Source organism: Lotus japonicus, chromosome 4, assembly GCF_012489685.1.
Source record: "Lotus japonicus ecotype B-129 chromosome 4, LjGifu_v1.2".
Lineage (NCBI taxonomy): Eukaryota > Viridiplantae > Streptophyta > Magnoliopsida > Fabales > Fabaceae > Lotus > Lotus japonicus.
This window is the reverse complement of record NC_080044.1, coordinates 21508369-21535305: the sequence shown is the minus strand read 5'-3', so window position 1 is coordinate 21535305 and position 26937 is coordinate 21508369. Positions and strand designations below refer to the sequence as shown.

General features: G+C 35.9%; 2 protein-coding genes across 2 annotated transcripts; one reads left to right on the top strand and one right to left on the bottom strand.

Annotated features, from left to right (window-relative positions):
* The first annotated feature begins 5207 nt into the window (after positions 1-5207).
* LOC130715072 (kinesin-like protein KIN-14I) lies at positions 5208-20799 on the top strand. The gene is made up of 24 exons (XM_057565071.1): positions 5208-5365; positions 5820-6014; positions 6283-6355; positions 6510-6641; positions 6723-6961; positions 7086-7413; positions 14594-14693; positions 14784-14965; positions 15221-15336; positions 15487-15589; positions 15857-16009; positions 16117-16263; positions 16346-16549; positions 17112-17276; positions 17358-17462; positions 17575-17715; positions 17798-17992; positions 18101-18227; positions 18326-18528; positions 18639-18821; positions 19073-19168; positions 19493-19690; positions 19809-20080; positions 20311-20799. The coding sequence occupies exons 2-24, from the start codon at positions 5851-5853 to the stop codon at positions 20504-20506; spliced, it is 3822 nt and encodes a 1273-aa protein (XP_057421054.1). The 5' UTR covers positions 5208-5365; positions 5820-5850; the 3' UTR covers positions 20507-20799.
* Positions 20800-21866: 1067 nt separating this feature from the next.
* On the bottom strand, positions 21867-26643 carry LOC130714412 (subtilisin-like serine-protease S). Its single transcript, XM_057564311.1, has 11 exons — positions 26314-26643; positions 26130-26224; positions 25940-26037; positions 25673-25831; positions 24900-25011; positions 24262-24793; positions 24015-24109; positions 23675-23917; positions 23453-23567; positions 22972-23155; positions 21867-22708 (listed from the first exon to the last, which is right to left on the bottom strand). The coding sequence occupies exons 1-11, from the start codon at positions 26407-26409 to the stop codon at positions 22146-22148; spliced, it is 2292 nt and encodes a 763-aa protein (XP_057420294.1). The 5' UTR covers positions 26410-26643; the 3' UTR covers positions 21867-22145.
* Positions 26644-26937: the final 294 nt, after the last annotated feature.

The window sequence follows — 26937 nt, the reverse complement described above, 5'->3', positions numbered from 1 at the left end:
AATCTCTTGCATTTCTTTAAAAGTGGAGATTGTGAGAAAAAAAGTAGTAGTGATTACTTTAGCATTTAAATTGACATGTTGTTTTCTACAAGCTGTTGTGATGTGGAAGTTAATAATTTTATATTTTTCATTTTCTAAAAAAAAAAACTTCACAAGATGAATCAAATTTTTTGTTGAACAAGATGAATCAAATTAATCATTTAGAAAAATCACTACCATATCTCGAGGCAGATTAGTCACGTAGGACCCCTTTCCCCCGTTGAGACTGGTGGCCAAAGAACCAAAAAAAAATCTATAAATGATTAATGTTATTATAATTAAAACTCACTAATTAAAATATAATTTTAATAAAAATTGCGAAAATCTCAATTTTCTCTCTCTTTAAATCCTAATCTCATATTTTACAAAATCATTCTAAATCTATGAAAATTTCACAAACTTTTTAACTAAGCTCTTAAAACTTTATTAAATATCAAATCCACTGTAAATCTTAAAATCTTTTTTTAATGTAAATCTTAAAATATTTGAAAAATAATGAAGAGATCATGATTTTATATTTTAATGCATATGAGAAATGAGAGATGATGGACCAATTTTTTTTAATTTTCAGAAGTAAAGAGATTTGATTAGCCTGAAAAAAATTAGGGGAACCAAAATCACACATTATCAAAACTAAGAGGAAAAAAATGCAATTAAGTTTTTTTTTTGTTTTGTTCAATCCCTCATTTTATTAATGTCGATAACTCTAAAGTAGGGAGTATGAGGAATCCAGTGGAAAATTAAGAATTTTAAAACTAGACTTAAATATTATTCTTATCACCTGCATTAAAAATATCTTTTACGTGCTATTCGTCTATATCTATTATTGTCTGTTTTCGTTTTGTTTTTCATATTTATTTTTAGCTATCTCATTTGCTCATGCAGGTAACTCAATAATAAAAAAAAAAATTATATTTTGTACCTCACGCACAACCCCACGATTTTATTTGGTCGAAAACAGCCCCACTAAATTGAAATCATGTGCTATGTTATGAAAAAAAAAAAATGGGACGGTTTTTTTCCTCTTTTACATTGTTTGCTTGCTGCTGGGTAAAGAAGTTATGAGACAGGTAGGTGGCGTGATGACCATTGAACAGTTTATCCAGAATCAACAATTTGGCATAAAAGCTTAGAAATGTGAGATTTTTAAAACTAATAAAATAAAAGATATATGCTTTTAGTCCCTAAAAAATAGGTGAATTAGATTAAGTCCCTCTCTAAAAGATTCATAAACTTTAGTCTCAACGTTAATGAAATTGTTTTCGCAACGACATAGGGATTCCAAATTTAGGGTTAGTGTAGTCGTTTCTTAGTAAAAGAGAGAACATGTCTTATTGAATCAGGGTCTAGCGTTTTATAGTGAAGTTAAACTCTAATCCTAAGCTATTATATACATTATGGGCTACCTAATAGGCCGCACGTTAAGTCTGATCCAAACTCACAGGCTAGCCCTGATCCTAAGAGGAGAGACTTGCCCCGTAGTCTATCCAAAAGGCTGAGGTGCCAACCTTAGGCAGGGGCGTATCTAGTATTTTTCTGTTGGGGGCGAAATAAAATACCAGAACTTTTTTTACCAATGAATAGTATATATATATATATATATATATTTCAAATCATAAAAAATTTATTTAAATTAAACTCTTCATTTTTTCATGGTACTAAATTTATCTATTATTGTATCAACATTGATCTTTTCAGCAATTTCCCACTCAATATATACAACGAATAAATTTCTGAAAATGTCATCTTCAAGATCTTGTTGCGAATCCGAGTCTTAACAACTTTCATTGCAGAAAAAACTCGCTCTGTAGATGTTGTTGAAACATAATGCGTTACAACAAGACGTATCAATCTGTCAACAAGTGGAAACATTGTTGCTTTTACAGTTTCAACTAATCTTTGGTAAAACTCTAATAACTGGACAACTTTCCTAAATTATGATCTCCGGAAACATCTAAATGATAATGTCTTAATTGAAACGAAAAATTCATTTTTTCCAGATCGGAAAAATCGTCTGATTTTGATCGATGGACAAATCTTTGGGGGAACGAGATTAAAGATAGAAAAAATTTCTTCCAAAAATAACATATAGTAGCCACGTTTTTTAAATTCTCCGGGGGGGCGATTGCTCCTGCCAGCCCCCGCTGGATGCACCACTGACTTTAGGGTATGCCGCCCTAGCCAATCCATAAATAAATGAAGTTAGTGCATGCGGTGTATTTTGTGGTGGTTAGTTAAACCCCACTAGTACATTTTGTAACCCTTAAAAACAACACTGGTCCACAAAAACTACCACAAAAGAAACGATAGGAACTATTTACACATATTTCATCAAAGTTGGAGATGAAAAATTATGAATTTTTTTGAAGAACTAAATTCAGTTCATCCCAATTTTAATTTTATACATACCGAAATTAAATTTAACCCCAAAAGAAATTATTTGGTATTAGCGGTAAGTCGGTAACCTCTATATTTTAAATTTTTTTTATGCCACGTGAGGATTCCTTCACTAAGGCAATTCGTTTTACCTACATTATTAATGTATTATTGGTTCAAAGTCAATATCAATATTATAAAATATTTTAATTTATTTTAAAGTTAAAATCAATTCAATCATAGAAAAAGTTATTGCGAGTAACTAATATCATAATAGTAATTCTTATTCCCAACCCCTCTCATCTACTTCTACCTCCCTTTTTTATACACACTTGAAAGTGGGATGTTAACGCACTTAAAAGGGGAAGGTGGAATTAGATGGGGTGAAAGAAACAATTACCTATCATAATTTTGAAGGAAAAAATTACATGGTGTTGATACTTACACTTCTATATTTTGTCACTAAAACCTGCAGTGACAAATTAAGATGTTTGTTAGTATATGATGTCTATACCCATGGTTTAAGTTTCGTCACTAAAAACTATAGTTACGGTAACAGCCATCTGTAGGTATGTCATACTTATAGCTACGGTTAGTAATTTGTCTGTTGGTATATAATGGTTATACCCAAGCTTTTCATATCTGTCACTAAAAGTGTCAGTTGGTATATGACAATTTTTTTTAGTGAAACTGATCCAAGCATATTATCATGGTAGTAGCTTTCAACATCAAAGAGATTACAGATTTTTCTTTGTGGGATACTGCCATGAAAAATGCACAACACAGAACTTCAAATGGAGAGAGAATTTTCAAAGAAAACTAACATGGCAGGCACACATGAGAGTGATAATTGTTTGTAAAATTAGGACATCACAGACTACAGAATATACTGTGATTTTGGGTTTAGAGTTTTAAATTAAGTCTTGAAAGAAAGATATACATAGAAGTAGAAGGAATCAAGGGACCCATGAAGGGTGCAGTGTCAAAATCCAACGACATGGGCATGGCCCTCACCATTTGGAAGGAAGGAGGATGTTGGTGCTGACTACTGGACTGTCCGGTTCGTGCTGGCAACACCCTTCAGCTGAAAAGTCATCACTCTGATCGAACGAATCTTCGCAGGGACAGAAGGAGCACAAAAGTTGTGGGTCCAAAGGTTACCCTGCTTCAAAATATGTACACATGATTTCTGGTTTATGCATGCACTCGTGGATATATATACACATGATTTCTGGTTTATGCATTTCAGGTAGTAATTTATTTATTTTTAAACAATTAACAGAAAAATATGTACACATGATTCAAAATAATGTTGAGTTCAGCATCAATTTCCACCTCAAATGTGCATACATGTGAAGAGAAATAAGTGATATGATATGTGATGTGTTCCGGAATGAATACTCAAGAATGGTATAAGCCCTAAACCCTAGCAGAGCAAGGGTGAGGTAATAGGCTAATCCTCTTAGATAAAATGTCAATAGGTCCTTTATAATGATGTCAAAGTTCCCTTTTAAAGGGCTAGTACATTATTGAACCCTATATCTTAGGCTAATTGGTCTAGTTGAGCCCTAACGCTCTCGGCCCAACCCCTATACATAAAGTGACCGCTCTCGATGATCAACGCTATATGAGGTCCTAATCTTGCTAAGTCTTCTCTCTCGCCAATGACTTACGGTCTCGATTGACCCGGGTGAGCCCCTCTAGGGAGCGAGGGTCCTGCTCATTCCATGATATGACAGGAAATGCAGAGAGATGATGAAAAATGAGTGGAAATAAGATGAGCGAGAAAGTGAATTGTAAATGTATCATTACTCCTGAGATAAATCGTGTTGAGACCATTCACGTCAAGTATTGTTATGCAAATCAATTTTCTTTAAAGGGAAATTGCACTCACATCTTCTGAAGTTTATCATTATTGAGTGCTATAATGATATAAATCTTAAATGACATCAATACAATAAATAAATATTGAGGGAGGTTAGCGCAATGTTCACAATAAAATAAGGATGTCGGTGCCTTATTAAATAATAGAGAGATGTCAGTGAAACAATGACATACCTATGGAAAAGTCAGGTAGTTTAGTCATGGTGTCGTGACGCCGCGATGAATTCCTTAATCGTGAGGGGTTCCTTTTGATTTCAAATCAGGACTTCTTCGCCCTTTCGGGTGTGTGTGTGTGTGTGGGGGGGGGGTTATAGGTTTTTGGAGTTTTTTTTGTAGTAGCTGAGTTTTTTTCTTCTAATTTTTGTTGGCTTATAACATTTTGAGAGGGGTTGTTTATAATCATTATATCTATTTATTTTAATTAAAATATATATATATTTAATTTTCTAAAAAATTTATAAGCTACTTAGTGTAGCTTTTAAAAAAGTTTCCAAGTCCTTTAAAAAAAAGTTTCAGGTACCAAAATAAATTTATCTATCAAACACTTTAAATAAAAATTTTAAATTAATTAAATAATGAGTGTCAAATAAATTTTAAGCTAATCGAAAAGAACTACCAAAAGCACTACCTATCTATTTTTAAAAAAAACGTATAGCACTCATGTATTTGAAATTTAAAAAAATTTGCATTTGTCCAATCGGTATCACCGTTTGGCCTAAATTGGTTTCCATGAAACCAAAATAGACGGTTAATTATGACTTAATAAAAAGAATTAAGTTATGATTAATTTCATGCCACATAAGGTAAAGGCACTCCTCAAATTCTCAACCTGCTTTTGCTTTTTTATTCTCAGTGAAAAAAGGGGCAAAATCAAAAGATAATAATTACTACAATTCACAAAATCTTTGGATTTAGTCATTTACATGGTTTTCTCTCATTGCAAGCAAAATTGGACTGTCACTGACTCATTCACCCTCACTCTCAGATCTCCCTCTTATTACAACCTTTTCTTTTCAGACACCATTGTTGTTGCCACTTTCCTCTCACTTCAAATGCTGCTACAAAGGTTCCATTTAATTTCATTTGTTTTTCCTTTTTCAGCTCTCATTTTCTTTGGTCATTGCATCTCTCTTTCAATGCAATAGTGGGGTTTTTCCCAGTAAAATTCATGTGCCTGCAAGTCCTTGGTTCCTCAAAGCTTCTCACTTTTGCCGATCTTGTGCTTCCTAGTTCGATATTTGAAGCATTTTGCTTCCTCTGTTTGTATATTTTGTGAATTTGACTGATGGGGTTTCCTCCTAGCCGTTTTTCTATGCATTCCCACCCTTATTTCCTTTCTGTTTGATGATTTCATTGGTTTTATGTTTGGAGAGGATTTTTCAGTTTTCAAGAACAATCAACTTATGCTGTGCTTTTATTTTATGAGCTTTTTGGGTTCTTACATATCAGAAATGCTCAAAATAAATGGTTGCTATTTTTCAAAAACTGTGTTCTTTTGACTTATGTTTGTTGTTGTTTAGGTACACTAATTTGAAATGATCTCAAAGTGAAATGACCATCGATATGCTTCCATCCATGGCTCAAAATGGAAATGCTAGGACAAGCAGATCTTCATTTAGCTCTAGCAATGGGAATGAGGGTACCCCTGAGAACAACTGTGCTTCTGTTAGCAATGCTGATGGCTATGATAGTGATAACTCCAACTATGCATCACCGTGAGTAACAACAGTCTTTCTTTTAGATATGTTTTGGAATGTTTAAAATGATGGTATGCATTTTAGTGTTTAAAAAACTTTATTTGGCTCAAATCTTGAATTCTGTTCTTGTTATAATGTCACTCTTACTCTTTCCAACATGAATTTCGCCTTTTCCTTTGAACTGAGGGACTAGTTTTACAAGAAAGTGATAATTAATTTCGCCTTTTCCCATGTGGAAGTGCAACATTCTCCAGTTTGTAACTTGGTATTTGGTTTGTTTTTGCAGCACGCCATCAACTCTGTCAATGGCGGTTCCCGCAGAACTAGCTGGAGCTGTACCCTTGATTGACAGATTCCAGGTAAGTATTTAAAAAAAATAAATAAATACTAGATATAAATATAGTTTTCTAAAATAATATTGCTTCCCTGTCAGTTTAGTGTGTTAATGATAATTTTTAGTTTCTTGCCTTATGTACATTGTCACCAAGTTTACATCAATGTTGTTTTACACAGGTGGATGTATTTTTAAAATTAATGCATAAACAAATTCAATCTGCTGGGAAACGTGGATTTTTTTCTAAAAGATCTGTAGGTCCCCAAGCTCGAGAGAAATATACATTTGAGGACATGCTTTGTTTTCAAAAGGTAATCAAATCCAATACCAAATTTTTTTGTTACATTGAAATATTTTTTACCTATGAAGAGTTAACACACTGATTCCTGTAGGATCCGATACCAACTTCATTGCTTAAGATTGATGGTGATTCAGTAAGCCGGGCAACCAAGTTATTCCAGATAATTTTGAAATATATGGGAATTGATCCATCTGATCGTGTAGTGCCAGTAAGCTTAGATGAACGAGTTGAGCTCGTAGGTAAACTATACAAGCAAAGTTTGAAACGTTCAGAACTCCGAGATGAACTTTTTGTTCAGATATCAAAACAGACAAGAAATAACCCTGAGAGGCATGTCACTTTTAGATTAAGTACTTTGTTATTTGCTTCATCTTTTCTTGGCCTTTAATCACTGAAGCAATATCCACTGGGGTTTCTGTACTCTTGACTAATATCTATCCTGTCTAAAAAACAGGCAATACTTGATCAAAGCATGGGAGCTTATGTATTTATGTTCGTCCTCCATGCCTCCTAGTAAAGATATTGGGGTTTATCTATCAGAATACATTCATAGCATAGCACATGGTGTGGCTACTGATCCCGAGATCCAAGCCCTTGCATTAAATACATTAAATGCTTTGAAGCGTTCTGTCAAGGCTGGTCCAAGACATATAATACCTGGGCGAGAGGAGATTGAAGCTCTGTTGAATGGGAGAAAGCTTACAACTATAGTGTTCTTCCTGGATGAAACTTTTGAAGAAATCACATATGACATGTCAACAACAGTTTCTGATGCTGTTGAGGTTCTTTTAAACTCATAGGCTTCTATTTGAAATTGCATGCATTTTTAACTACTTGAAATATATAGAATATATTATGGAAAATTGAAAACTTATGTAGGTAAAATGAGAAATAGATAGGAGACTATGAATGTCTTGAATCAAAGTGATTAGGAGAGGTAAGAGAAAAAATTGTCTCTTGAAAGAATATACTTAACCTAATGAAGGTGATATACATATATATCCAATTTCAGACCTTTTGTAGTTAAGGCTTTTAGTTGCTTTGAATCTACAACTTTAATAAGACTTCGAGGCTTGACCTAGCAAAAGGGTATTACTTTAAGATTATTATTATTGATAGCAATATGAAATACCTTCATATTTACAATTAAGCAAGTTTTGTGAAGGTTCTGGAAGAATATCCACTAAAATTTTCATTTACATCTCTAAGTTTTATATCAGGGTTCATTGTTTCAACTAGCAAGTTATTTTTTGGTGCTTGTTTAGATTTTTAAGAATGATATAATTCAATAAAGTGAACCGAAGCTATCTGTCAGTGGTTATTACTTATCACTTGTTTGTGACTTACTACTTCAATAATGTTTACACTCAATAAGATGAATAAAGCTATAGGCTATTGGTTATTACTTCTTTGTGACTTCTCTTCTGCAAGTCCTTTATAGGATTGGTAGGCTTTTATAAGCTGAACTGATATATTATCTTAAGGAAAATGAATACCTATGAAGCACCGATTCTGACACGACACGACACGACATTGACACCTCGAAACGGCTAACCTCTAAAAAGTAGGACACTGAGACATTCCTTATATATATCCACACTCTCTAAGTAAAGACAAGTTAGTCTCTAGAAAACATAAAAACAATTTTGTAAGCTCTATGACAAGAGTTTCACAAAAAAATTACTAAGGTACCGTTTCACAAAGTAGCCACTTTGTCCAAAAAAGGAGCTAATCTATCTACTGGTTTTCGCCTCCCTCTTAATGATATCATTGAAAAGTATAGCCTTCAGCTCTGGTTTAACAAGTGACAAATTAACAATTTCTTTCATGGTTTGACTCTTAAAAAATAATTTTTTTAAAATATATAAGTCTCCTAGAGGTGTCCAGCCAAGAAGACGTGTTGGATCAAGTGTCTGAGCTGCAAAAATATAGTTTTTCATTCAGACACCGCGAAGAAGGGTTTGATATGTGTCATGTCAGTGTTGTACGGGTGTTGGTGTCCAACACCGGGACACTCCATATTGTAGAGTGTCCGTGCTGCATAGCTTGGTACCTAATTGTAATACCAATGAAGTCCATAAATAGCTGTCTGTTCTTTCATATATTTTTATGTTGTCAGAGTGATAAGGAAATAACTAATTATGTACACAATCTCCTAATAAGAGAATAAATCTCCTAATACTGAATATAATCTTCTAATAATAATTCTTATATTAATTCCTTATTTACAACACCCCCCTCAAGCTGGTGAATGAATATCTATCATTCCCAGCTTGCAAGTAAGCTCTCGAAACCGCTCCAAGGGAAGTCCTTTGGTGAGCACATCAGCCAACTGAAGTCCTGAGGGGACATACTGTGTAGATATTAGACCACTATCCAATTTCTCTTTGATGAAGTGCCGGTCTATCTCTATGTGCTTTGTTCTGTCGTGTTGGACTGGATTATGAGCAATACTAATGGCAGATTTATTATCACAGAAGAGTCTCATGGGAGCTTCATACTTTATTTTCAAATCATCCAGTATGATCTTCATCCACAACAGTTCACAAACTCCTTGAGCCATGGCTCTAAACTCTGCCTCTGCGCTTGATCTGGCAACTACATTCTGCTTCTTGCTCCTCCATGTAACTAAATTTCCACCCAAGAACATACAATATCCTGTAGTGGATCTCCTGTCAACAATTGACCCTGCATAATCTGCATCAGTATAAACCTCCATAGACAACTGCTCACTCTTCTTGAACAGCAGACCTCTCCCTGGACTTGCCTTCAGATACTGCAAGATTCTATCCACAGCCTGTAAGTGTCTCTCCTGTGGGTCATGCATGAATTGACTGACAACACTAACAGGATAAGCTATGTCAGGCCTAGTGTGAGATAGATAAATGAGCTTCCCCACAAGTCTCTGATATTGAGCCTTATCAACCCTAAGGTCCTCCTCACTACTTCCAATCTTGTGGTTTTGCTCTATAGGCACTCCAATGGGCTTACAACCCAATTTACCAGTCTCTTTGAGAAGATCAAGGACATACTTTCTTTGAGATATGAAAATCCCTTGCTTCGAGTATGCCACCTCCATACCTAGGAAATATTTCAGTTTTCCAAGATCCTTCATTTCAAATTGGGCTGCCAACTGTTTCCTCAGATTCTGCTTCTCAAGTTCATCATTACCTGCAATGATCATATCGTCTACATAGACTAACAGAAGAGTGAGTTTACCATTTTGAGTATGTTTGATAAAGAGGGTATGATCACCTTGGCTTTGTTTATAACCCAGAGACACCATAGCATTAGTGAATCTCCCAAACCAAGCTCGGGGTGACTGTTTGAGCCCATATAGGGCCTTCTTCAGTTTGCACACCTTATTTCTTCCTGAAGTAGGGTCATACCCCGGTGGAATCTCCATATACACCTCTTCCTCCAAATCTCCATGCAAGAAAGCATTTTTAACATCAAACTGTTGCAACTCCCAATCAAAATGAGCTGCTAAGGAAAGAATGATCCTTACAGTGTTCATTTTTGCTACCGGAGCAAATGTCTCTTCATAATCAATTCCATAGGTCTGGGTGTATCCCTTTGCAACTAGCCTCGCCTTATACCTGTCAAGTGTGCCATCAGATCGGTACTTCACGGTATAAATCCACCTGCAACCTACTGTCCTCTTGTCATTTGGCTTCTCAACAATCTCCCAAGTTCCATTTTTGTCCAGTGCATGCATCTCTTCATTCATGGCTTGAATCCAATTCTTATCTTTTAATGCTTCTTGTACTGATGTAGGGACTCTAATAGAGTCAATAGCTGAAATAAAACTCTGATGCTGCACAGAAAGATTTTGAGTAGACACAAACTGGGATATAGGGTACTTGGCACAAGAACGTTTTCCTTTTCGTAAGGCAATAGGTAAGTCATCAAGGTTATGCTCATAGGAATTACTAGGCTCAGGGTTCGCAACACTTACCTCAGGATCAGACGGTTGGACTTGTTGTTGGATCAGGACGGGTTTTACTTTCCGTTGGTACTTTATCCTGAACCTGTCAACATTATTCTGATCTGGTACTACTTCAGAACCATTGTCATCATTCTCATCTGGTACTAGTTCAGGACCATTGTCATCATTCTGATTTGGTACTAGTTCAGGACCATTGTCATCATCATCACTGTCCTCAGTGATAGGAATAGAGGAAGGCATCAAGGGATCCTGTAGAAGAGGAATAACAGACAATTCTGGAGACTCAACTTCCTGAGTATTCCCCCCCTGAAGCTGAGGATTGGGATAAAAAGACTCTGATTCTTGAAAAGTAACATCCATGGATATATAGACACGACGACTAGGAGGATGATAACACTTGTAGCCCTTTTTATCTGAGGCATATCCTATAAAGATGCACTTAATAGCCCGAGGATCTAACTTACCCCGATGATGACCGTGAACATGGACAAAGGCGGAACAACCAAATACACGACTTTGAAGACCTGACTTAATGGGCACAGACGGAAAGAAGCTAGTCATAACCTGCACAGGACTAACACTAGATAAAACCCTAGAAGGTAACCTATTAATTAAATAAGCAGCAGTCAAGACAGCTTCCCCCCAATAAAACTTAGGAACATTCATTTGAAAGAGTAAAGCTCGAGTGATTTCAAGAAGATGACGATTTTTCCTTTCAGCAACCCCATTTTGTTGTGGGGTGTCAACACAAGTCAACTCATGAACCACACCATTTTTTGTAAGAAATTCAGAAAAATTCTTGTTAACATACTCTTTCCCATTGTCTGACCTTAACCTCTTAATAGGTTTCCCAAACTGTGTTCTAATCATGTGGAAAAAGTTAACAAATAATTGAAACACCTCAGACTTATCTTTCATAAGAAAAACCCACGTAATCCGAGTACAATCATCAATAAAAGTAACAAACCATTTTGCACCAGAAACATTAGAAATGGACGAAGGTCCCCACACATCAGAGTGAACAAGATCAAAAGGTTGAGCACATTTATTATTACTAGGAAGAAAAGTTGAACGATGATGCTTAGAAAACTGACAAACATCACAATGAAAAGATTCAACTGACACTTTTGAAAATAAATGGGGAAACATGGTCCTAAGAATACTAAAAGGAGGATGCCCAAGACGCTTGTGCTGCAACCATATTTGAGAAGTATTCCAGGACTCTGAACTCGTCTGATGACACTTGCTTTCCTCGTGCCGCAGACAGTATAACCCGTCCTGTTCCTTAGCAATCCCAATTATCTGTCCCGTGGCAAGATCCTGAAAAACACCATGTGAGTGGAAAAAGGTTACAGCACAGTTCAAGTCTCGAGTGAGTTTATGGATGGACAAAAGATTGTTAGAAAGCTTTGGGACATGAAGCACATGCTTCAAGGGAAGAGATGGACTAAGGTGAATATTACCACATCCCGTAATCTGGTTTTGGGATCCATTAGCAACAGTGATATAGTGTTTTTCAGGGTAAGTGGAATAAGAAGATAAATGTGAGGGGTGAGGTGTCATATGATCTGTAGCACCAGAGTCAATAATCCAGTCATTTTCAGTACTCAAAGCATTAAGAGATAAGAAGGTAGAACTCTTACCAGTCATTGTGAGAGAACAAGAACCAGAGGGCTTACTCAATGAGTCCATAAAAGCTCTCAGACGCTCCAATTCTGCTTTGCTAAGGCTAGGGACATCTTCTGCTGGTGGTACAGGTGGGACTTCACCATCATTTTCCATGTCAGAAGTTGTGTGATTTGCGCGCCTCTGTGGAGCACCTTTGGACCCCCTCATACGTCTAAGGACGTTTTCCCTTCCATAAAGTTTGAAACAGTACTCTTTGGTGTGACCAGACCTCTTACAGTAAGTGCAACGATCATCACGGTTGAAGAGATCATCACGGTTGAAGCGATCATCACGGTTGGGGCGATCATCACGGTTAGGGTGTCCGGAAGAGGTGGATCCTTTTATGGGACCCTTTCCAGAGGCTAAGGCTGAACCATCAACTGATTTGTCTTCCACCATCACTGTCCTCCTAGTTTCTTCACCACGAACTATAAAGAACACCTCTGAGAGAGAGAAGGGAGTTGCTCTTTACCCAAAACTTGGACCCGAATCGGATCAAATTCAGAGTTAAGCCCAGAGAGAAACTTAAAGATTCGCGCTTTTTCAATAAATTTATTCAATGTTGTGGAGTCAGCATCACATTTCATCTTCAGATTTTGATACTGATCTAATTCAATCCATAGACCATTCAAGGTCCCATAGTAATCTGTCACGGAGAGAGTTCCTTGCTTAGAATTGAAAACTTTATTTTCCAATTCATAACAAGCTGAGAGATCTTGTTTCTTAGAATATGCCTGTGACAGATTATTCCAAATCTCCTTAGCAGTAGGGAAAAACATATAATTCCGGCTAATTTCCGGAATCATGGAGTACCAAAACCAGGTCATAATAAGAGAATTCTCTTCACGCCATGTGTCATATTGTGGATCAGTTTCAGCAGGGGCTTTTTCTTCAATATAAATGATTTTCTTGCGACTTATGAGAGTGTGACGGATGAGCTCAGACCATTGGAGGTAGTTGCGCCCATCCAAGCGAAAGGAACCTTGTAATACCGGGAGATCTTTGTGGGTCAAAGGTGGAAGAGAGACTTTCACTCCAGAAGTGAGTTTCTCCTTAGGTATGGGAATCTCGTCTCCAGACATACTGAGAGATGTTACTGTAGAAGGGAAACAAGAGGAAAAATAACAGAAACAGAGAAGATTGCACTCTCCTTGAATGGAAGAACCAAAGGCTTCTCAAGAAAAAACACCAACAAAGTGAGGAAACGACCCTCAGAACAAGACCAAAAGGCACGGGGAACCCTCTCTGTGCAATCGGAGTAACGAACAGAGGATGGCAGGCCGGTGATGAAGAGCACAGGCCTCCAAACGGTATAAGCCAACAGTGGCAAAACAGGAAACGTTACCAGATAAAAGGGCCGTAATAAGACGGCTAGGGTTTTTTTCGCAGAAGCAGAACTCCCAAGATCGGGAGCTCTGATACCAACTTGAAAGTAGGAGAAATTGTATTATTACTTCTTAATCAGAATACAAAGGGTAATTACATTATATAGAAGAAGACTAATCCTAAATAAGGAAATAACTAATTATGTACACAATCTCCTAATAAGAGAATAAATCTCCTAATACTGAATATAATCTTCTAATAATAATTCTTATATTAATTCCTTATTTACAACAGATAAGTTGCTAAAAGGTTTTGGATTGCATCAGTTTAATAGTCTTCTGGGCTAACTTCATGGCTTCCTGCACTTGTTGTGATTATGATCTTATCTTTACCTTCAGAGGAAATTTAGAGAAATGGAATGATCAGCTAATGTTAATTAGGTTCCTTGTATCAACTAAGTTGTGAAACTGCATTGTTTTCTTGGATTTTATGGTATTATGGTTCATAAACTATATTGTACTTTATTTATGAATATTTGGTTTTTCTGTCTGATTTTGATGATAATTGGTAGAGTGGTTCACTTGATGAATTTTACTTCAGCTTCTATCAATAAGAAGAAATTTTTTTCACCAGCAGCATCCATTTAATTACAATTCCTCCTTAAAATGTTTTCCATGGATATGCTCTGCTTTTCTACACAATCCTACTGCTTTCTTGTGTTACACATTGGCAGTTCCAGTTTTCCAAACATCATAAAATTGCTCATTATCTGTTGTTTCTTTTACTTAATGCATCTTTTCATCGCACTACATATGTAGTTGCTGCTAGATTGACTTATTTTGTTCTTCAACAAATTGTTTGATGAACAACATTTTTGATATTTAAGTTTATGTTTTAAAAGGATGCTATATCACATTATTCTGTCTTCTTCTATTTGAAGTTCACGATACACGCAATTTCTTGTTTCTACACTTTCAAGTTTGTATCCTTTCAGTACTTACTCAACATTCTTACTCCAGGAACTTGCAGGCCTCATTAAACTGTCAACGTACTCTAGCTTTAGTCTGTTTGAATGTCGTAAAGTTGTTACCGGCTCCAAATCATCTGATCCTGGGAATGGCATGTTTTTTTTCCTCTCCTTGATTGATATTCTATAAGCTAGCATTTCATTTGTCTAATACTCTAATGGCTCATTTTATTGCTACACAGAGGAGTATATTGGGTTAGATGATAACAAATATATTGGGGATCTCCTGGCGGAATTTAAAGCAGCAAAAGATCGAAGTAAGGGAGAAGTTTTGCACTGTAAACTGATATTCAAGAAAAAGTTATTTCGCGAGTCAGATGAAGCTGTGACAGAACCAATGTTTGTGCAGTTGTCCTATGTACAAGTATGCCATTTCATTATGAAACGTTGCAAATGATTAAAAGCATGTTTAATTTATGTATGAAGCTACAATTACCTTCAGCTTCAAGTTCTTAGATTTATTGGCGCTTGATGTGCAGTTCTATTTGCAAGTGTCTTATGTGCAACTATATCTTTAAATTTTGAAATCTTACAAGTAATTGAAACCATATCTCGTTGCATTTGAAGCCACAATTACCTCCAATTTATATATTTGTTGATGCTGGATGCGTTGTTACAGTTGCAACACGATTATATTTTGGGTAATTATCCAATTGGAAGGGATGATGCTTCTCAGCTTTCTGCATTACAAATCTTGGCTGAGATTGGATTTGTTAGCACACCTGAAACTGGCAGGTAAGTGATTTCCAATGTTCACTTTGCAATTAACTATCTTTTAACAATATTTAGAGTCATTTAAATTTTGTGGTCGTGACTCGTGAGTGAACTTGTCAATTGCTATTTATTGTACTGTGACTTGACTGATTGATATTTTGTAATTCTCAGTAACTGGAATTCACTTTTAGAGCGCTTCCTTCCTAGACAAATTTCGATGACACGAGCTAAACGTGAATGGGAGTGTGATATTCTTTCTCGTTATCATTCAATGGTATGGGAAGGCTGTCTATTAGATTGTCTTTGACCCCTTCAATTACTAATAAGTCATTGTTTTCAATTATTTTCAAATATTGATTATTTTAGTTTGAGTTCAATTATTTTCAAGCTATCATTTTACATGTCAGTCATTTTTCAGTGTTGTGTTTGTTTTAAATATGAAACTTGATATTTGTTTCTAGCATATTCTTTTTAATTGATGAATATAAACCCGTAAGTTTCTTTTTTTCCCCTTGATAAAGATGTTCTTAACTTTTAATAGGTGCATATGACAAAAGATGATGCAAGACAACAATTTCTGCGTATATTAAGAGCGCTTCCTTATGGGAATTCTGTTTTCTTCAATGTTCGCAAGATTGATGATCCTATTGGACTCCTGCCTGGACGAATAATATTGGGAATTAATAAAAGAGGGGTATGCTTAAATAGACTAATAAATTGGTTAAATAATATCATTATTAAATTGTAACAAAATGGATTGTGCTTTTAATTGTATTCTTTTTCTTAATCAATTGTGTATAGATTCATTTTTTCCGTCCAGTTCCTAAAGAATATTTGCACTCAGCTGAGTTGAGAGACATAATGCAATTTGGAAGCAGCAATACTGCAGTCTTTTTCAAAATGCGAGTGGCAAGTGTTCTTCACATATTCCAGTTTGAAACCAAGCAGGTATAACACCTGTTAACATCACACAAACCATTCTTATTTTGAAATTATTTTTCCTCACTAGAATTGTATCACTTTGTTGTAGGGAGAAGAAATTTGCATAGCTCTTCAGACACATATAAATGATGTAATCATGCGCCGCTATTCAAAAGCACGGTCTGCCAGTGGAGGTGGTTCTTTGAATGGAGATGTTTCTAATAATTTTAAGCCTCCTAATTTAGAATTATATGAGAAGCGTATTCAAGATCTATCAAAACTTGCTGAAGAATCTCAAAGAAATGCTGATGAAGTAAGTCTAAGCTTCTAACGTTTAATATATTATGTTATGCAAGTTGTACAACAAACGCCAAACTAAAACATTAAACCTCCAAAAAAAATTCATGGCTTTTTGCATTGTAAACAAAACCATAAAACATGTTTGCTTCAGCTAGTCAAAGATTAAGGTTGCTACTAAGGCGAGTTTAGGTAAACAACTTGAATAAGTGCTCATGGCAATAAACACTTATGACATAAGCACTTATTCATAATTTTATTTGAGAAACTTATTGAAATAAGCTCAATAGAGATTATAGGTAAGTTTGAGTGCTTATTCATAAGCTAATATGAGAAATTTATTGAAATAAAGTAAGTTTGAAAGAGCTATTTTATAAGATTAACCAAATACCTGCGTGAGTGTTTATGTTATAAGATAAAGTCAAATACGCTCTTTCAAACATACCCTAATTGTCTTTGGGTATAATTTAGAGGCTTGTTGGTTGTCAGTGTAAATAGAAAATGTTTGTTTACATATCATATCATATGTCTAATGCATGTGTTTCATTAGAGTTATAATTTTATTTTATCTTGAGTAGTTGCTTAAAGAATTGCGTGAGAAGCAAGGAAAAGAAGAGAAAATGCAAGACGAATTGGAGGGTTTAAAGAAATCCTTAAAAGCTGATAAGCAAAATCTTGAGGTAGTGGCAAGTGACTGTGACAGGCTTAGATCATTATGCAATGAAAAAGATGAGGCACTACAGGTAAAGGTCTTGATTTCATGAAATGAGTCTTGTTTGGTCTTTACGTTATTGACATATCTTACTAATCATGCAATCTTCCAGGCTGCAATTCAAGAGAAAAGGAATATGGAAGCAAGGATGGCCAAGTTGAGTAATGTGGTCATAGAGAACTCTGCCAAAGAGGGTCTTATTGGAGAAAATAACCAAGTAAGATATTCTATAAAACTGTTATTCACGTACACAGCATCTTTTTTTTTTTATTCATGTTGCTGATTTTACTTCTAATGTATAAATTATGGACTTCGAATGGTACCAATAGGTGCTACAAAAGCTTAAATATGAGCTAAAACATTGTAAAGATGAGCTGCATTCTGCTGAAGAAACTATCAAAGCCTTGACAAGTGAAAAAATGGTTTTGGAACAGAAGCTATCTGCACTTGAGAAGAGAAATGCTGAAGAGGTATGATCAAGTTCAAAAATCATTATTTGAAATTAGAAAGCCATAAGTTTAAGATGATGATGGTGGTTGTAATGCATTGCAGAGTAGTTCTCTTCAACGGAAACTGGAGCAAGAACGCAGAGCTGTGAAGTCTGAAGTGTTTGATCTACAAAGAAAGCTAGAAGGGTGCAGAGAAGAATTAATGTCTGCTAAGTCTACTATTTCAGTCAAGGACTCTGAGTTGGCTGCATTGCAGAATAATTTAAAGGAACTAGACGAATTGCGAGAAATGAAAGAGGTTTCGATGCTCTTATCTCGTTTATTTCTCTGCTTCCATTGCATAATAACAAATAGAGGTTTCAATATATTATTTAGTTTCACATTTTTTGTTTTTCTTTTGATTTAGGACATTGATAGGAAGAATGAACAGACAGCTGCCATATTGAAGATGCAAGGGGCTCAACTAGCTGAAATGGAAGTTCTTTATAAGGAAGAACAAGTTTTAAGGAAGCGTTACTTTAATATAATAGAAGGTTGGTAAAAGAAACTATGTGATCATGTCTATGTGATTGTGTTTGATAAACATACATGACTGACAAATATTCAACTATGGAACTTGGTTTTACTTTAGACATGAAAGGCAAGATCAGAGTTTACTGTCGACTAAGACCTCTTAGTGGAAAAGAGATTGCTGAGAAAGAAAGAGAAGCTATTATTGCGTTCGATGAGTTCACTGTTGAATATCAATGGAGGGATGATAAGCCAAAGCAGTACATATATGATCGTGTTTTTGGTGGGGATGCAACTCAAGAAAGTGTATTTGAGGATACGAGGGTAAGTCTTAGTATAGCAACTTATAGATCATAGTCATGTGTTTCTCATGGGAACATATATTTAATCCTTTCTTATACTCATCACTAATCTCTTTTTTATTTGCACTGCAGTATTTGGTGCAATCTGCTATAGACGGTTATAATGTCTGTATATTCGCTTACGGTCAAACTGGCTCTGGAAAGACATATACAATCTATGGAAGTGAAGACAACACTGGACTTACCCCTCGCGCAATTGCAGAACTTTTTAGAATTTTAAGGAGAGATAATAACAAGTATTCCTTTTCCTTAAAGGTAATATATCAGTTCAGCTTGGTAATTGTCATGCCGTTAGTCGTATCAAGTGTATTATTATTAACATTTAATAGGTTAAATGATTAAAGAATTTAATTTGAAAGCTTTATTTATATGAAAAAGCACACTGCTCTTTTCCAATTGTTTTTTTTTTGTTTGTGTTGCTGAGTGATGTTCACCACAACAGATGTTAGGAGTTCTACAAAACATTGCTTCTTGTCATATGTTGATTTCTTGAGTCAATGATGCAGGCATACATGGTGGAATTATATCAAGATACCCTTATAGATCTTTTGTTGCCCAAGAATGCAAAGCATTTAAAATTGGATATCAAGAAGGATTCGACGGTAATACCCTCTCTATGTTGCCATTATGAATTTCCTTTGGTAAACAAGATATATTTTGTTATCTAGAAGGATTTAAAGGTGTTTATCTGGATGTTTAAATTTGATTTCTCAGTTGAAAAGTCCCCTCCCTGTTTGGTTTTTTAGAATTTTTTGTGTTACTTAACCATGCTTTCTAGCAATTGCTGAGGTAAGGGTGCTTTTGCAAACATTTTGAAACAAGTTTTGAAAATTATGGAACCTGTGGTGGACTTGCAAACTTTTTTATACTACTTGTTGCTCGTAATCATCTTGATAATAGTTTCATTTTTAATTATTTGATGCTAGGGAATGGTTGTTGTGGAAAACGTAACAGTTATGCCGGTTTCTACAATTGAAGAGTTGAATGATATAATAAGAAGGGGATCTGAACGGCGGCATATATCGGGGACCCAAATGAATGAAGAAAGTTCAAGATCTCATCTTATTCTATCAATTGTAATTGAAAGTACCAACCTTCAAAGCCAGACAGTTGCAAGGGGAAAGGTAGCTTTTAGTTACATTTATTTCCTTTGAACAACAGTTGTATATAAACCTTGATTGTTTCTTGAGCTCAACTGCGTTGTGGATGTTCACTCATTATATGTTGGATATAATTTTACAGTTGAGTTTTGTGGATCTTGCTGGTTCAGAAAGAGTGAAAAAGTCAGGTTCCAAAGGGAGTCAACTGAAGGAAGCACAAAGCATCAACAAATCATTATCAGCACTTGGAGATGTTATAAGTGCTTTGTCTTCTGGTGGTCAACACATACCTTACAGGAATCACAAGTTAACTATGTTGATGAGTGATTCACTTGGTGGTAATGCCAAAACTCTCATGTTTGTGAATGTTTCTCCAGTAGAATCAAGCTTGGATGAGACACATAACTCTCTTATGTATGTCTCTTTTTCTCTGTTATGCTCATGTTCTTCTATTAATATTTTTTGAACATGAAAACGGTTAACTTTCATATATTAAAGCATGTTTGGATCAGCTTCTCTAACTTCATAATCAATTCTGAAACTTAGAAGTTACTCAGAGAAGCTTCTTCCCAGAATTGACTCCATAATCAATTGTAGAAGGATTTCCAAATATGTTAACAATATTCCTGTTTATTCTTATGTAGGTATGCATCACGAGTGAGATCAATTATAAATGACCCTAGCAAAAATGTTGCTTCAAAAGAGATAGCGCGACTGAAGAAGTTGGTTTCTTATTGGAAGCAGCAAGCAGGTAGAGGACTTGAGAATGAAGATTTAGAAGAAATACAAGATGAACGATCATCTGAAGAGAGGACAGAGAGTCGTGGTAGCTCTAGGTAATTTGGAGCTCACCATTACACTGCATTGACCATATGCATAATTTTCTTTTTGGAATGTTTCATCACCAGCCTCTTTGATCAAACAAGCTGAAGAGATTGTATTATTTTTTGGTCAATGTTGTACTTTTTAGAGGGATCTAGGATGTATAGTTGAATTTTATGTATATATAATTAATCCTTTTGACTCGTGCACATATAAAATATATACAATCTGCACAAAAATTTCACTGTCTTCAATATGCGTAAGTATTTATGAAACATTGAATAATGTGGCTTCAAAAACACATTACTTTTCATGAGTTCTTAAATGGGGGTATTGGGGATCAGTTGCTTCTATTTGTTTAAGCTTTTGTGCTTCTTGTATATCCATAATACTTTGTCGAACAAAACAACTCATACATAATGGCTATTTAATCTAACCTAGATGGTATAAAATAAAATATATTTTAATAAAAATAGCCTTGTCCATCCATACTTGAGATGTCATGAAAGTGAAATTTATGTGAAAATTCATATTATAATGTTATTTTTTTCCTATGGCCAAATGCTGTTTTGGTTCAACATGGACCTTGTGCAAGGAGGTTTATGGGCTTGGGGATGCGTATACGAGCACAACTTTTGGCACCATCCAGTTCTTATCCCCACCATCTTTGTGTGGAAATTTCAAATATGCCCTTAAAAATGCACAACACTTCTATCAAGACATATTAAGTTTACAAGGTTCCGAAATTATTAAGTACAAACTAGATTCTGGTAACTAGTGTCCGAAGTGTAAATTTAAAAAGGATAAAATTACAGACCTAAGAGAGACTGAAGATGAAGTGATGAGAATGAGAACCTTCTTTGCATTAGTTCCAGCCCTAAGAGAGATTGAAGATGAAGTGATGACCCATGAAGATTAGAAGATTGCTATAATGGATCAGCTTGTTGTGTTGGAACTTGGAAGGCCTCATTGATCCTTCAAAGATGCACTCATAGGGTTGGCCATTATCTTCTGATCATGGTACCCATATGTTGTTATATTAAATGGAAAATACAAGTCCATGCTTGGTTTCTTTTGTATTTCATTAAGGAACTTTGAGGACAAAACATTTTTAGACAAGAATGAGTTGAAATTCAAACCCTCTATTACTGATGTCCAGAGTTCAGTCAGAATTACTTTTTTGTCATAAGGATTGCTTGTCGTTCGTATTCAGAAAGAAGTTTTTACCATCTGAATTTTTAGGTTATATTTTGCTGTGCTGGACCACATTTACCAAAATCCTAGAATTTTGAAGAGCTTCCAGTTTCCATTATGAAATGGATCATTTCAACTACCAGCAAATTTGAGCTACCATTATCTAATCTAATAGTTTGTAGCATAAACAAAACTGGGATTAGCCAAATTCTTTTCCGGTCAAAGTAATGGAGTAGTAGTATGTTGCAACAACGGACAAATAGTATCGACTTTCAAAATAATTTCAGGGCTTAAATCTATCATCTCTTTGGATCCTACTTTTTGTAACTGCTGTTGCACTCCAAGCATATAACTTTGGCAGTGATCACCTAATTTGCCTCAGGATTTCAGTATGAATGGTTTATTCTAGTGACTATAAGGTTCTCAAAGCTCTTAAAACGAATATAGATATTTACAGGTTTTGCTATCTGACCAAACCATGTTTTCCCGGTACAACCTTAACAACCAAAGGACTTGTGACTCGCAATCTTCTATTCGTCCACGACAAGAACCCGAATGCATATCCTTTTGAGGGAGAAGTTACTTTGAAATTCACAGTGAACTTCATTTTCTGCCCAACTAGTGTGAAGATTAACCGGTTCGGCACGACCGTGACATTCACACCAGGGGGAGAAGACACTACAGCTTTGTATACACTTTGTGCTTTTCCAACATTAGTCACAACCCGAGTAACTGAGAAGCTGTCTTTAAGCTTGGGAACTGCAATAGATGGATAGTTGAGGTCAGATGCAGTGTTGAATGCCCTATCACATGTGCTGTTGTCTCTAGTAACAAGATGGAGTGATCGTTGATCGTAACCAAGTGAACAGAGGAATGCAACAAAATCTGCTGGCTCAGAATCATAGATGAGACCAGGATCAAGAACTCTTGCAGGGTTCACAAACCCTGATCCATAATCAAATGCATTAGCTGTTCTTTGTTCTGGATCTGCACTGATGTGCCTGTGGTGCTTATCCAAAATTGTTGCTGCATAATGAATGTAACATGATTAGTTTCTTTAGAAAAAGTAGACAAGCCAATGAACTACAACATGTATCGTTTTCTTTCTTTTTATAGTGGAATTCTTACTAATGTTCAGTGTCTAGATTTATAAACATTAAGTGATGGTTGAACTTATCCTATTATGGAGCTTTATGTCAATTTGTTTAATTAAGAAGCATCTCGGACCATATTTTAATACATAGGTCTAAGGAAAATGATACTGATATCGCCTTATCCGTATGTATTACCAGTTGTCATGATGGCGGATTTGATAGCAGATGGAGACCATGAAGGATGGACAGCTTTGACTAAGGTTGCAATTCCAGTTACATGAGGACATGCCATGGAAGTTCCTGAGACAATGTTGAACATGTTTCCAGCTGCTGGAGACCAAGCTGCAAGGATATTTAATCCTGGAGCTGTGACATCAGGCTGCTTAGCAACAGCAACAATGGAGTGAGAACTCATAAATTACTGGGAGTGAATGGTCAACTTGGTCCCTGAAAGATTTCGCGCTAGCAAGTTAGTCATGGGATTAACTTGATTGACGTTTTACACATTCAGAGACTTTGAAACACTTCTTTCTTCCGATGACTAACTTGCCTGGCAAAATCTGAGGGACCAAGTTGACAATTCACTCAACTACAGGAATGAAGTATAAATAACAATGACCATTATAAAGAAGCCAAAGATTATGGAAATTTATTTTCATATTAATAAAAATATCACCTTCATAATTTCTGGGTTTAAAGCATTGGGGCCTTTAGAAGAAAATGATGCTACACGAGGTGCAGGCTGAGCTCCAAGTACTGTTTTTGCTCTGAATATCCTTGCAACAGGGTTACTGTTCAGCATATACCAGGCATGTCTTGTTAGACTTCAGAAAATGGCACTAAAAACAAAAGTTCTTTACAGTATTCACTTTTTTTCCCTCTCAAATATGAAACAAACCGTGTAGTCTTTATATAGGATAGAAGCTTTTCTCCTTTTTTCTTTCCAACAATAGCTGAAGGGATCATGAATGGGATAGCAACATCTTGATCTGTCTCATCAATGAGTATCATACCAACTCCACCAGCCTCTTTCACTATTTTGCTCTTTGCAACCTTTGACTCTGTTGAAGTCTCCACATGTCTACACACCAGAACCTTCCCTTTGGTCTTTGTTTTATTCAAAGAACTCTCCAGACAGTAACTACAAAAGCAAATACAAGAGAAAAAAATATACCTTAAAAACTCATCATTTTGCATTGACTTTTAGGTAGTCCTCACAATTAAGTACCTTGTTTCACCTGGATTGGTAAGGAGTAAAGTATCCTGCATAGGCTTGAGAGGCAGATATTATTCTTGTGGAGACATTCATTTCAAAGAGACTCAAACTTTCACCCTGTTCAATCAATCATAGAAAACTAATTAATGCCTCAAACTGCAGAAAATCTAACTACCCCAATAACTAATTTCAGGATAAAGGTAGGTCTAACCCGAATTCTAAGATAGCATCAGAGTCTATATTTTGAAAAGAAAATTAATAAGCTTTACCGTGATTCTAGCCCCATTTCCTAGTATGATATCAGAAGTGAACTCCCTATCTGTCGAGCTAGCAGCTACAGTGAGCATCCATGGTGCAAGGTTGGTAGCAGAACCAGCAAATCCTTCATTTCCAGCTGAAGCAACAACCATCACTCCACGTCTAGCAGAATGGAATGACCCAACAGAAATTGCATCATTGAAATAGTCTCCTTGGGGAGATTGAGCACCCAAAGAGAGAGACAAAATGTGAACCCCATCTCTTATGGCATCATCAAATGCAGCTAGCAAATCCACATCATAGCAACCTGAATCCCAGCATGTTTTGTACACAGCAATCCTAGCCATTGGTGCTCCTCCCCTGGCTCCTCCAGCTGCAAGTCCCTTGTAATTCATGTTCGCCACGTAGCGCCCAGCGGCTATGGAGGCTGTATGGCTCCCATGGCCAGTGCTGTCCCTTGGGGATCTGAAGGTGGAGACATTTGCATCTGATCCTTCCTCTGCTTCATATCCACTCATGTAGTATCTAGCTCCAATCACTTTCCTGCTCCATAAATTATTAACCAATGTAGATAAACCAAGTGAAAACTAATTCTCATGAAGTGAAAACAGACAAGGATAAGGTTTCAAGTTTCAATTCAACCACAAACCTGTTGCAAGATGAGGCATTGAATGCTTCCCCTGCTTGACAATGACCCTTCCACCCTGGTGGCACTGCCGGCATGTCAGTGTCACTGAAGCTTGGGGATTCCGGCCAAATTCCTGAATGAATAGTGATTATGAACAAAACTCAGACAAAATCCAAGTAATTTGAGGACTATCATACCAGTGGAGCACTTTCACTTCGCAGTGCCTAAACCATCTTTCACTTATACAATTGATTCTGAAGTCAAAATCAATTCTAGGAAGAAGCTTCCGTGAGTAGCTTCATGGTTTCAGAATTGATTCTGATGAAAGAGAAACTGGTCTAAACATGCTAAAAATTTGATATCTTGTGGTAATTGAGCTACCAACAAAACAGGAGATGAATAAAAACATTTGTCATATTCAGTTTTAACTCTAGAGAACATGATTTTTTAAGAATTTGAACACCATAAAGATGTAATTTGAAGTCAAATTTCCAGTTTTATTAGTCATACTTTCCTTAAGCTTACTACTGCTAAAATAAGAGAAATAAAGTGATAGAGTACTATTTGTTAGTGAAGTAATAAATGCAGTGTGAAAGTGGAAATTCTTCTGACTGAACCGATGAATAAATGCCATTGTGGGACTTATATGACTAAAACATGGGATAGAGGGATTGCTGCATAAATAGAAGCCATCAACTTATCCTAAAGGCTGAAACTTTACTATACATGGTGATGATGATGATGATGTTGTGCCTAAACGGCTAAACCATTTATTGCTGCATAGACTTACTAACCGGTATCAATGAAACCAATGATGATGTTTTCTTGGTTTCTGATGGAGTATCCCAGAGTCTCCATGGTTTGGTCGTCAAGAAGCCCCATGAAATCCCATGAATGAGTTGTGTGCAGCTTTCTTCTAGTATTGGGGAAAACAGAAACCACTCCTGGCATTTCTGGTCAAATTTCAACATTGATACAAGTCAAGCTACATTACTAGCATAATGTGCTAACACTAATTTGAACATTGAGAAGTTGGAAAAGGAAATGGAAAAGAAAATTACTAGAAATTTGGGAAGCCTGTTCATCATTGAGCTTGGCTGCAAATCCTCTGAAACCATGTCTGTAAGTATAAATATGAGAAGCTTGGGCTTGCTCAGTGCTGTAGAAACATTCCCAAAGTGAAATGAGAAAATCACTTTTCTAAGATAATGGGAGTTAAAAAAAAAATGAAAAAATGCTATTGACTCTGACCTTCCACTGTGAACAGAAGCAAGCATTTGATGATTTTCCTTCAAAATATCATCCGGGTGTTCACCAGTTTTGCTTCCCATGTACACTACATAAACCTGCAATCCAATCCAGATTCCACTTAAGAAACCCCAAAAACCAAGAAATAGCCATAACCAATAACCAAAATGCTAGACAAAAATGCTACCTTGGAAGCAAAGCAAAAGCTAACGTTTGCAACCAGCACACCAAGACACAAAAGATACCAAAGGGTGTTCCTCATAGCATAAGTAGAGGAAGACATTGGTAAAGTCTCAACCTTTGGTGACTAGAAGCAGTGTATTGGCATGTAGTGACAGTGCGGATAGGAAATGAGAACTGGGTTTTATAAGAGAGAGAGAGAGTGTGAGGGTGCAGACAAATGTCAAGGCAACCAATTCAGGATTTTGAGGGTGAAAATTAAATCTTTAAAGAAAGCCCAAATGGAAAAAGAGAAGGGAGAGAATCATGGTTGAGGTACTATATTGGTTGGTGTCATGTTAATATTCAACCAGGTTTTCATATAACAACAAAAAGAGATGGATGCAATGAGTAACATGGACTAGTAGTAGTGGTAGAAAATAAGTAGTAGCGCTAGTGGGTAAGGAATTGGATCCCCTTCATTAATTAATTTGGAAAAAATATGCACCATTCACTTTAACATTTTATTTCCAGGTTGATATTTATGAGATTCATATTTTTAGTAGATTTTACATAAATTTTAACTGACTAATATGAGTGTTAAAAAGAGAGTGTTAAAGTGAGTGTTGACAACACTCTTTTTGAGTGAAAT